This window comes from Mastomys coucha, unplaced genomic scaffold, assembly GCF_008632895.1.
Source record: "Mastomys coucha isolate ucsf_1 unplaced genomic scaffold, UCSF_Mcou_1 pScaffold15, whole genome shotgun sequence".
NCBI classification, from domain to species: domain Eukaryota; kingdom Metazoa; phylum Chordata; class Mammalia; order Rodentia; family Muridae; genus Mastomys; species Mastomys coucha.
Window position 1 is genome coordinate 120,172,210 of NW_022196897.1, and position 13,310 is coordinate 120,185,519.

The 13,310-nt window shown below is 41.1% G+C and overlaps 1 protein-coding gene across 1 annotated transcript in view; it reads right to left on the reverse strand.

The window, feature by feature from the left end:
* Tmx4 (thioredoxin related transmembrane protein 4) overlaps positions 1-4,091 on the reverse strand; it is a 41,569-nt gene extending 37,478 nt beyond the window's left edge. The window contains exon 1 of the mRNA XM_031372011.1: positions 3,739-4,091. Within this exon, the coding sequence (XP_031227871.1) occupies positions 3,739-3,902 (164 nt within the window). The 5' untranslated portion in view covers positions 3,903-4,091. The remainder of the gene's footprint in view (positions 1-3,738) is intronic.
* Positions 4,092-13,310: the final 9,219 nt, after the last annotated feature.

Below are 13,310 nucleotides of genomic sequence, written 5' to 3' on the forward strand. Positions count from 1 at the left end.
AGTGTCTGCTGGAAACAAGCAAACCGATAGACATATGAGCTCACAAAGACTATGAGAGTATGTGCAAGACCTGCACAGGTTCAAACTAGACAAAACCCTAGCATGGAGAAGAAGTGTATACGAATTCTCACCTTTAATCAAGAAGCTATCTGCAGCTGATAGCTGCTGGGAAAGGCAAAAATCAGTTTTCTCCAGTCAAGTGTCACTGAGCATATCAACCATATTTCAGGGTAGGTCCTGTACCAAACAGACTCCATGGTTGGGGGATGTTTGTTTGTTTGGTTGGTTTTGAGTACTTTTGGTTTGTTTAGGTTTATTTGCATAATTGATATTTTATATTTTATTTTATTTATTTTCAGTTTTTGTTGATTTTATTGTTTAGGATTTTTTTTACGAGAGAAAGAGAACATATAAAGTTGGGTGGGTAGGGAAGTGGAAAGAATATGGCAAGAGATGGCAGGAGGAAAAGAATAAAATTAAAATATATGAAAAAAACTAAATTTTTTAAATGAAAAATATAAATTATAATGAAAAAGGTTTTTTTAAAAAGAAACATAATAGGAGACAAGTGTTAAAAAACACAAAAAAAGTTAGGAAGTAATTAAATGAAAGGTAGTATATATAAACCAAATAAATAAAGAAAAGCTAGCATCAAAAGGTGTTTAAGGATAGCAACCAATTACAGTGAGGGAGAAGAAATGGAAAATAACACTATAAAATAATACATAAAAATAAATGAGAGGGAAGGAGAGTAAGTACATAACAGACCCCTAACATGAAAGAAATTCAAGTAGTAATAAAGTCATTCTGCAGTTCTGTAAAAATGTTTCAAAATAAATATAATGGATTATCACAAATTCATTTTAATTGGTATTTCTCAAACATAATAATTTTCAAAATTGAAAATTCAAGTCCAAGGACCACAAACATTGATTCTTTAAAATACAAAGAAAATTTCACTAATTAAATTTTGTAATAGCTTTTCATGTCTCAAAGCCCCAAACATTGCTAAGATTTAAGAGCAAATGATTAATACCAATATAGGCATGAACTGTGTCCCAAGAGCTTTGTATAACTTGAGAAAGAAAAGCAGATTCCCAAAGAGTGGCAGTGTATGAACAAATTTAAAATAATAATTTAAAATGAAGTCAAATTTTTACCAATATGATCACAAAGCTTTCTAACTCACTTCTTTACAGAAAACAAATACATTTTATCTGCAGTCCTAATAATCTCAAAATATAAGACTAGACCATCTGAAAAAGCACTGACTTGAGAGGTCATATAAGCATGTATAGTTACATGAGTATTTGTGTGTGTGTGTGTGTGTGTGTGTGTGCGCGCACAGGTTTGTATGTGGCTTGTACATAGATATGCATGTGTGTACATGTGTGTGTAGGCCGAAGGTCAACTGGGTGTCTTCCTCAATTGCTCTCTACCTAATTTTTTTTTTGAAGCAGGATCTTTCAGCAAGTCTGCAGTTCACCTGTTTAACAGACAAACTGAGAAACAAGTATCAGAGGTTCTCCTACTCCAGCTCCCCAGTGCCAGAATTGTAGACATGATTAACTACATGGCTATTGAGGAGATGAACTCAGGTCCTCATGCTTGTATGGCTTCTCTCTTATATGTATAGGGGAGTAGCTGTTTTGAAAGAACACTCCAAAATGTATTTATAGTAGGCCTATAGTGGTTATGAGAATACAAATAGAAGTTTTGGAGTTTTCTAAAGAATGAGAAATGTCATCCAGTAACACAGGAAAATAGATTTTAAAAAAAATTTAAAAAGACAGGAGGCACAGTAGCTCTTCTGAAGCAGTTTCTGGTATCCAGAGAGAAACTGAATGTAATAGCATAAGTCCTTACTTCCTACCTACCAATTCTGAAGCACTTGTTAAGATAATGTCTCAATTTAAAAAAAGAGAGAAGAAGCAATTTTACATATATGTGTATGCATATACGTGTGTGTATGTATGTATGTACATACATATGTATATATATATATATATATATATATATATATATATATATATATATATATATATATATATATATATATATAATGCAGCTAGACACATAGCAAGTCCCAGGAATGGATTATAACTATCTAGGTTGGGCATTTTAAAACAATAAAATAGGAACTATCCAGGAGTTATTAGCCTGCACTAAATTGGAAGCTTACTGGAACTTACAATCATCTCAGTTTTATTGTTCTTATTTCTTTTCCTTAAACAGCAAAAAAAGAAAATTCAAACTACTAAGGAGTTAACAGCATCAGATCTGAGGCCTTTTTCCTGAGACTGTAAAAACACTCAGTCTAACTAGAAAACCATCTAGATAAACACCTGAATAAGGATCTTTGAAATGATAATACTATCTATAGAAGTAGCTGACAAAAGCTGTTTCTCAAAGCTCTGAAATATTGCAAGCTTGGCAATGTTAACATAAAGCTTAGTGTCTTTAACTCTAACACTCAAGAGGAAGTGGCAGGCTGATTTCTGTGACTTGGAGGCCATTCAGGTCTACACAGCCAGCTCTAGTCCAGCCAGAAATACATCTTGATACCCTATCAAACCCTATCAAAAAAAGATGTCTCTCTCAAATAGGATATGACCTCATTTTCATTCAAAGAGGTTATTCATATCCATAGCCTTATAGTTTTACTGATTTGATGATTTAACAGGAGTATTGCATTTTGAGGCCCAGAATTTTGAGGGGATAAATACTCACTATGTTCTTTAATTTACATACTTTTTAACCCTGGTTTCAGGCATCTACTTACAATCTGAACTGAAGAAATCAAAATGTGCCCTTGGATAAATTTTTTTAAAAAATACAATCTTGAGAATATCTATATCCTCAACATAAAATTAATTACCAAATGGTAGTGATAAATCTGTATTACCTTAGGCCACCAGCTATGGTAATGTGGTCTCATAAATTATGTTCCCAAACATTTTTCATTTTCCCCGGACGCCCATGACTCTATGACGCCTTTTCAGATGACTGTCCCCTTCCCTGGTATTAATTTTATATTACAACCAACATAAATCCTTTCTCTTTGTCCTGACAGCTTCGCATAACCTTCAAGCACAGCACTACGCACCAACCACCACTTACAGACTTCTGTTGTTCAAAGGGGACTATTTGTTATTGCCCTTTATGCCATTGGCGCAATCCAACGAGGATACTGACTCAAAAGCCCTACCTCTAAAAATTATGGCATCAGAATTTAACTGCAATCTTTCCTTTTTTAATTTAGCCACCCGTGTTTATGCTTTTGCTCCACAATGACATCTCAAGGTCTTCCAAAGGAAAAGTGGTATTTCACACAAACTGGTCTTCCTTCCCTGCTGCAATGGCTTAAATTTCCACACACCTCACCTAGGTGTGTGAGTCCCTGAATAGCTGCTCCTTTTCTAGTATGGCTATACCTCCAAGGACTTAGAGTTTTCTTCCGCCTTTCCGACTCCTCCCCCTGGTGAACTGCCTTCTCCATTTCTAAAAAACACTTTTGGCCTAATGCAATGGTGAAAGTGGCTAAGGATGCAGGCTGCGCTTCTTCATCCGCAGCCTGACAGCGAAGGGCAGGCAATTGTGCGCATGCTCTTTGCGAAGGCCGCGGCCCGCCACCGCAGGTGCTGGCAGGCAGGGACTTCGCGGCCCGGGTCTAGCCCGGGTTAGGACGGCGGGCACCGCGAATACGAAGCGACGTGCGGGGCGGGTGGGGACACTCACAATTTCAGCATCCACTCGCCCTCCATCACCAGCGTCCAGTTGGAGGCGGTCATGGGCTGCACACGGCTCTCCTCGGCCGGCAGCGCGGCCTGCTCCAGGCCCTCGGCCGCTGCGGCCGCGAGCCAAGCGGCCAGGAGTACTGGGACGCAGAAGCCGCCTGTCATGGTGGCGCCTGTGAGGTACCTCGGCTCTCTGAGGGCGGGGAGCAGTGGCTGGGCTTCTCACCCCAAGCAACCGCCTTCCCAGAGGTCTGAGGAAAGGCCAACCCGCCTCAGCGCCGCGCTCCCAGCCACGCCTGTCACGCCTCTCGCAGCTTCTCCTCTGCCCGCCCGGCAAGGCCACGCCCAGTCGCCCTGGCCACGCCCCCAACGCGCTGCAGGATGGCGGTTGCCAAAGCAACCGTTTGCAGTTTCCCAAGGCAACGGCAGGCTCTTCCTGCAGACTGTCGGGCTGAAAATACACAGATGACCCAATGCTGTTTAAGCGATTGCTTGCTGTTTCTCTAAAGGGAAACGTGGCCATTGGCTATAAACCCATCCTCCATTTCATGTTAACACAAATATCCAAGAATTGTGGAGTGGACCATGGCGGCTGGAGGAAGGGACAATTTAAAAGCTCTCTGAATACACATACTACTGAAGCAGCCTTGCCCAAAGAGATAAAACTAGATTAATGATAAAACTAGATAATGCAGCCTTTTAAAAAAGTAAACTTTTCTTAAATTTTATAGACTTTTAAAATACGTGTATTAACAAAATGAATCTGTTCGTGACTATTGCTACTTGCAGTGAAATGGACCCCATTTTTCCCCCATCTACAATTTTGTCAGACCTAGAATCAGTGTCATACATGATTTCTGTGTCTTTACAGATACACATTAGGAGAATCTGTATCCTGGAACTACTACACCTTGATGTAACATAATTAGAGGGCCCATGAGCTTATTTAGGTGTCTTAAATTATAAAATTGTAAAATTCAGTGGTGCAGTTAATATAGCATACTAGCATACAAACGTGGTTTATGTTCCTAGCCTAAAACACAGCTATGCAACTCAGAGTACTTGAGAGTACTGAAGGTCAGCCTCTAAACTAATTTAGGAAAGATCAATTTTGCATGCAGACGTGTTGTTTTGTTGTCTAGATAAGATGTTATAGTGTTCACATTAAGCCTACAGTGTCAGTAGAAAGCATTTTACTGTGCTTATAAAAGATTCATAAACAAGAAGTCTATCATCTCAGTGTAGCATTTTTAGCACACACACACAGAGAGAGAGAGAGGGAGAGAGAGAGAGAAGGAGAAAGGGAGAGGGAGAGGGAAAGAGGTAGGGGTGAATGGAATGCTCATGCTTAGAATTAACTGGCTTTAGAGCATTTTGGAGGCTGAAGGTGCAAAGAGCGAGAGCAATGCAAGTTTAGTCAATGTCGAAGCTAATCGCATCTTTTCCCTGTTATTTGCTTTTGTATAAATTATGTTGGAAATGAGAAATCAAAGAGAGAAATACAAGAGGCACAAAAGAAAACATTGGTAACACATTTCTCATTTCTAGCAGAGATTGTTTCCAAAACAATCCCATCTCTTGCATTTCAGATGAAAGAGGAGGATGCTCAGAGGATTCAGCAAGGATTGTGGGAGGGGCTTTCCCTCTAGGAAGCACAGAGCAGGATAGGGGCATAGCTGCCTGCACCCACGATGGCATCTAGATCCTTGTTCTTCCTAGCCACAAAATTTAGGAGGAAAAAAAAAAACTAGCTCTGTTTCAATACAGCTGATGGTAAAAACCTGCTCTGAAAGGTAGCTGTGCAGATGATAGAAGTATAATTTACATGGCACGATTTGGGAGAGCTAGTTGCTATTTGTAGGCAACAGCATCCTATAGCATTGATAAGGCTCTATATTTTTCCTAAAGTCAAATCATTTAGATGCCACACGGTCTCCTTCATAATGCAACTTTGTTTTTGCTCAACATTCCCATAAGCCCCTGTGCTCCAGTAACAAACAGCTATGTTCTGTTGCTGAAGCACATTATACTTTGTGTCCTTACTTCTCCATTCTTTTTACTATTACTCTTCTTCCTCCATCACAAAGCTCACACTGTTCCTCCAACAGCCCTGGCAGAATGGAGCTGCTCATTTCAAAACCAATAGCTCTTCTCTTTGTCTTTACCACATCTCTGTCTTATGCAACAATGACACTTCCTTATCACCCAATTGTCTCCTCTCTTCTCCAAAGGCAACTGAGAACTGTCCAAGGTTAAGAAATTACATTGTGCCTCATATATGGTGGATTCCAATCTTACAGCAGTACTTGGCATAGACAGTTTCTGGCATGACTCTGAAGGTCACTCAATTCCTGATATTCAGAACCATGTGTGTCTTTCTCTCCTCTTGAGTGTGAGTTGGGCTAGTGTCTTGCTCCTAACTCATAAAATGCAACAGAAGTTATGGGTTACTTCTTAAAAGCCCAGGGACTTCCATCCTGCTGCTGTTTCTTGTTCTTCTTACTTACTCGTTGTGATACCATGTTTAGGGGCAACAGAGAGGCCTCAACCAACAACCCACAAGGAACAGAGGCCATTGTACAATAGCCTGCTGAGAACTAAACCTCACAGTCAGCCGTGTAAATGACCAAAATGTGGATCCTTCCCCGGTTCTTGTGAGAGAGCACAAACTGATAAGTGATCCAGAGCCTCAAGGTGAAGATCAGGAGGGTCCTATATGTAAGAAACTGAGATATTCAATGTAATTTAAGCTACCCAGATTTGGAATAAATTGTAACACACACCATTTTCTTAAGTTTGAAGGCACTGTTTGACTAGGTTGGTACTATAACCCACCTGGCAGAAAGGAAAATACTCAAAGAGACTCTGTGTGTCTCTCAATGGGACTATCCAATTACTGAAACAATGGACCACACCCCCACCCCACCACCCCCAACAAAGGAGGGGATTTCCCTAGGAATCTTAAGCCGGAGAAGGGTAGGGCATCAGCAGAGGGACCATGTCTTCCTAAGATATTTCACACAGTTCTTACAATCTGTCAGACTACCTTACAGGATGCAACTGAACCCCAAAAAATGATGGGTCGACAGTGAGAAGGTCAACACCTTGATGAGGACCACTTAGAAGTGTGTGGCCTTGTGCCACGCACACTTTGCGTGATGGCGGTATTTGAGGCGTAAATTCCAAAGAAAGTCAGTCTCCTGCCTCCCCGCATTGTCGCCTGGCACCCCAAACTCAGAGGTAGCCCAGATATGTTCTCGTACTTGTGTGCTAGGGGCCCACCAAGATATCATTTCTTAACAGCTAGAAAAAGAAAATTCGGACATTGCTCTCTGACCTTCACCAACATTCCAAAGTCCTAGTCAAACCCTGGCTTGGAATGTTAAGCCATCCAAACTAATTGCCTCCAGCTTTGTGGGTAGGGCATTGAAGCTTACAGAATGAAAGGCTTATCCCAGGACAAGGTCAAGTAAAATCCTCATTCTCAGTCATGTACTGCAGCTAAACCACTCCTAGGAATTAGCAAGAGACAAGTTTCTACTAGCCCAAAAGATTAGCATAGTGGGCGTTTTACCTAGGATGGGCGGGACCTTGAGCAGAGAGTGTGTGTGTGTGAGAGACAGTCTGGAGCGTTCAGCATTCTACATTCAGCAGTCTGCAGGATTCAGCATTCGGACTAGAACCAGAACTTTGGTGGACTAGGACTTAAGAATCATGCTGCACCAGTTGAGATTCAAAAGTTTGAGCATTCGAGATTCGTGGCTGAGACTCGTGGCTGGCGCACCTGCAGCCCCCCGGACTCTGGCAGGGCCCATGCGGCCTGAGTGTGCTCGGAGCCTGGGGGTGCTGCACCGGTCCAGAAGAGATGGCTGCTGTTTTAGACCTAGTGTGTTTTAGATGGCCTCAGATGTACCTCGACTACTGAGCTGCCAGATTTTTCATCTCTCTTTTGCAATGATTGTAAAAGCCGCATGTCATTTTTTAAGAAATACCCTCAGACCTTACACCATTCCTGTCGAGTTTGTTTGTCAAAGCCGAATCCCGTGCACACCTGGCCAGAACCCATCGTCCCTCGGAACAAGGGACCCCGTAAGAAACCCCAGTCCATGACACCCTTGGCCTTCTCTGTAAACTTTGATCTCACTTTAGGACCCCTAACAAAGATTTAAGGAGTTCACCTGATCTCATTGTCCCTCTTCTCAATATGGGAATTTGTGTGTGTGTGTGTGTGTGTGTGTGTGTGTTTGCTCGCGCATTCCCTCTTTCTACTAGTCCAAAGAGGGATGTATGCTTTGGCATATACTTTGTCATCCCTTTAAAGTCAGGCAAACAGTGTGACTAGTTCCCATTAAGGAGTTAAAATAGGAGTGTGAATGTATGATCTCTAACTGATACACTCAGACACATGTATGTGTAAGATATCCCAATGTCTGTAGTGGTAAATTAGTTAAGCTGCTTTGGCTCCCAGCGGGTCCCACCAGTGAACCCGCCCAAGAGCTCTCTGGATTTGCAAATGAAAGGCACACCTAAGCCAATTTAATTTTGATGTGCCTTGACTAGCTCAGTGGCTGAGTACTAATAAATCTCCCTGGGGTCAGCAAATACTCCTCCTTGGTATTCCAGACTTAGCACCTCCTAAATTCATATGTTATCTTTGCTTCCCTGGCTCCTTCTGGGCGGCCCCCTACCTTTGCTGCTCAGGACACTTCCGGGAAGTCCTTCCGGAGGCCATTTTCCTTCTTGTGCCTACATTTCAGCCATTACTTCCTCCTGTTCCTTCCCAGCACTGTCTGTCCTAACCTCTCCTGGTGACCCTCTCTTTCTCCTCCCTGTGTTCTTCCCCCAGGTACCTAGAAGTCCCGCCACTTTCATGATGCCCAGTCATTGTCTATTGGCTCTTTGTTGATCAATCAAAAGCCAACTGGGGACAGGAACCTTCAGCATTTAGACATGCTGAGTCCCGATTTTTAGGGGATTGAAGAGTTAAAGCATTAGAATCAATTCCGAACAAATGCCTCCTTTGCCTGCTACAGAAACTTTAGAGGAAAGTTCATGCTCTGATAATCTACAAGGAAAGGGTAGTTTGAATGAATGAGCTCCCTTTTGGAGAACAACTGCCCAGATGGCTTCCTAAAACCTCCATATGTTGTTTCACATAGGCAAGATACATGTTTTAAAAATGATAGTTATTAGCATGCTAGCATTTCTTCTAGGCTCCATTCAAGTTACCTAGCAACAGTCAGCTACGAGCCTGCCTTGCTATAAAAGGGCTATCTGGCCTTTCACATGCTCTCTCTGATCTCTCTCTCTCTGATCTCTCTCTCTGATCTCTCTCTGTGTTCTCTCTCTCTCTCTCTCTCTCTCTCTCTCTGTGTGTGTGTGTGTGTGTGTGTGTGTGTGTGTGTATGTGTGTGTGTATGTTCTTGGCCAGCCTCTTCTTTATCTCTCTTCTCTCTCTGTCCATCTCTACACCCTCTCTTTCTCTGCCTCTACTCCCTTCTTACTACCCCCTTCCTATGCCCCTAAATAAACTTGATTTTATACTAGATGCATTGTGTGATTAGTACCTCAGGGGGGATGCTAAGGCACCCCCTCCTGCTGAATTATGCCACATTTTATAAAACATGTCAATAGTCTATATAACTGAGCTATTGCTCTTTAACTGACCATCCCAGGGCTCATTTCTCATGTTTCTGAAGGTTGGTGGATTGAACTGAGTTGGGGTATTATTATTCTTTGTTCTTTTACATAGAGTCATAGGATTGGAGGCTGAGCCTATGGTTGGTTGAAGTAAACTCCATTTGCACTAGCCACTGGCAGCTGATAGGAATGGTTAGGAGACCTGAAGCCTGATTATGCATCTCTTTTCAGTCACAAGGACTCTACTCGGCTAACTTCACAGCATGGCACTCTCAGGGCTGCCCTGCTTACATTTTCTACAGCAAGAATTCCCAAAGACAGGCTGAAGGTGCACTGCTCCTTAAACACTTGATCCAGAAGTCTGAGAATATCACTTCTACCACATTCTAGTAGGGGAAGGGGCACTGAATGCCAACTTAGAACCACAAGGAGTAGAATTAGACAAGACCCCTTAGTAAGAAGCAGCAAAAGAAATTTAATCCATCTTTAATTTGTCAAAAGGACCCTGAAGGACAAGATGGCTCAGCAGGTAAAGGAGGAAGCTTGTTTCTAAGTGTGTGTATGTGTGTGTGTGTGTGTGTATATATGTGTGTGTGTGTTATGGATGAATTCACTATCTCCTCTTGATGATTCTCATGGGAGTAGTATTGGCATTCTCTGTGTATACAGGAGTGTATTTCCACAGACCAGAATGGATTTTGCCTCTTTTCTTTGTCCATCTGTAAGCCGGCCCTGTCAGCTGCTATTTTGGGCAAAGAGAACTTAAGAATGTTATCTTCAAGCCTTTGGTTTGACATAGTATATTTAAACACTCAGCACGTGACTGAATTTTTGTTAAACTTCTTCAAAAAAAAAAAAGATTTAGACAATATGGTAATATTTATATGAAGAAATCTGTAAGGATCTGATAACACTCTTTTAGATTCTGAACCATTTTTCCCTTGAGCAACTGAGATAAGAAAACAATCCTCTGAAAAGCTAAATGATAAATACCATTTTGTAGGAGCCTTCTTACATGGTTTCCAGCCAAAGACTTGATATGATGGGCAACTTGAAACTTCCCAATGAGATGGGAAAAATCACAAAACTCTATAATAATAGGGCACACCAACATTATACATTGGTTTTCCTATTGGAGATGATAACAGTGATACAAAAAATTAAGTAAGTTAAGTTGTGCTGTAAAATTAGTTTGCAAAGCTCCAGCACATATTTATGCAAACAGATTTTTTTCTAAGTGTTTTACTGGAACAGAGGTTGAAAGGAGAACTTAAGAAGGATGCAGTCATACCTCCTACAACCGATAGCAGAAGATGTCAGGTACGATGGAAATTTTTAGAAGTGTATCATGATTAGTGACTAGAAACAAATCATAAAGAAACAAGAAGCCCAGGTCCATGTTCTGATGAAATGAGGTCAGCTTTCCTTCAACCTTAATGCAAGCTCATGAAAAGAAGAGCTTCATATAAAAAATATGCAGAAACCACCTCTATTCCTATGCATGGCTAAGAATGCATTCAAATATGTAATCTAGACAAATATAGCAGCTGTCATGGTTTGAATAAGAATGGTCCCCATAGGCTCATAGGCTTGAATTATTGGTAGAACTGTTTGGGCAGGATTAGGAGGTGTGGCCTTGTTGGAAGAGGCATGGCCTTGTTGGAAGAGGTGTGGCATGAGGGTAGGATGTGAGGCTTCAAAAGGCTCATCATTCCAAGTGCTGCTCTCTGTCTTTTACTTGCAGGTAAAGATCTGACCTCTCAGTTGTTCATATGTCCATGCTTTTGTTCTGCCTCCATAGTCTCTAAACCTTCAAAACCAGAAGTTCATTTAAACACTTTTATAAGTTATCTTGGCTATAATGTTGTATCACAGTAATAGAAAAGTAACCAAGACTACAACAAAACGATTTTTAATATATAACCTTGTAGGACATAGGAAAAATAAACCTATAGGACTTTTGCATCTATAGCATAGGTGAAAAGCCTCCCAAAATAACATCTATATCTCATGCTAAATTACTCAAAATTTAACCAAGGTCCTTTCTAATAGAATGGAAAAAAGACTATTTTAAAAGGTAATACTTAGCTGGACACCGTAGCACACAGATATAATTCCACTACTAAGGAAACTAAGATGGGAAGCTCTCGGACTCAAGACCAGTCAAGTCTCAAACAAACACACCAAAACCCAATTTTTCCTAATCCACAGGAACACATGCCAGTTCAGCTTGTTAGTCCTTTAGTCAGAATAAATCATAAAACGCCATCTAGCTGAACTTCAGCCTATGTTAATATACTTAAGGAGCAGGTGAAAGGGAGTGCAGAGAACATTTTAGATAGAGAAATAACATAAGACAATTGGGTAAAAAGCACAGCATTTACCTCAAACTGACAATGCCAAAAGACAAGGAAGTTAATCACATTTCTTATGAACAATCCTTGTTTGTCTTTCAACATTTTAAGGTTAGGAACTCATGTACTGTATTTATTCACATAACACATTTATTTTGGATTTATTTTTACTAGAGAGAAGGAATTAAATACAAGGACATCATCCATCCATTGAGTGTATCGCTATGCTCCAAATGCTGTAACATACAATAACTGAAATAATTTTGTTTTGGGTTTTATTTGATTTTAATTTAAAAACATTACTTTAGGACATATTCCTTAACATTTAATCCAAATATTTCAAGCCATACTTAAGACTGCATTTTCATTACATTTCAATAAATGTAGAAAACAATTGTTCACTGATGAAAACTTTATATTTCTAATTTACCCTTTGTCTCTATGGCAAGCTTCTCTCCCTTTGTTTTTACACATGATATTGAAACCCAATATCAGACACTGATAATAATAGGGACATTACATACTGGTAGCCAAGAATCTGAAAACTTATTACAATTGGTCACTGATCAAATTAACTCATAAAAGGATAGTTGTGTTTCACCTGCTCAAACAAGGAGCAAAAATTCATCCTTAACTAATCTGTGCACCTTGCATAATCCATATGAATATCTTAATAGTACTAAAATTTTGGTTGTAAGACTTATATATTGTAGGATGCCGTCCCGCAGCTCCTACTTGCGTGGGGTTCCACGAACCGAGGATTTGGAAACCTGTAATGGGTGGCAGAGAAAAGAGACAGACGCCAGGAGAATGGTTCTCATCAAGGCGCAACTTTACTTAGTGAACACGGAATATATATACTTAGATAAGCACAGGCATGCATATTACATTCAGGTGAGAACAGACATTCGGCAGGATCAAAGCTAAAACTCTAACACAAAGGATTCCAGGACAGGATAGAGAGATCAAAGGTTCACGGCTTCCTAGGGAACTGGTATCTGGTCCTTGAGTCATTTACATAGGCTCCAAACCCCCAGCGAGCTAAGTCTCTGGTTTCGGTTTTGAGTTCTTCCATGAACACAGCAGGGCCACCACAATATATTACAGAATGTACAGCTCTGACAAGATTCATCCTCAGGGACGCTGAGATGATCTGCTGTTCCAGCTACCTGCCTCCTAAGGCTGTTTCTAGGAACTTGGTTTCAGAACAGCTTCAGGAATAACTGCTGATTCCTGATGGACATAGGACTTTCTGGCATTGGGTGCCCCTCGCTCGGAAGTAACTCTCGCTCCTAATCTCTCACCGGGCTCTTGCAGCCGTCAACCCCTGGATCCAGGGTGGGTTACCTTCCCATAGCAGGCTCACTGGGGCCTGCTAGATTGCCACTAGGGTTTCTCGTGACGACTTGAACCACTAGCCTTGGTGGTTAACTTTTTGGTGCTTGGATTGTTCTCAGGACACTGGTACGAACATCCAACCACCCTCCAATGGATACCAGAATGTCTTCGACCAGTTCCTCCAGGCACCCCACTGGGATGTCTCCTGGAAAATCTCAAATCTTTAAAGCTAATGCCTGAC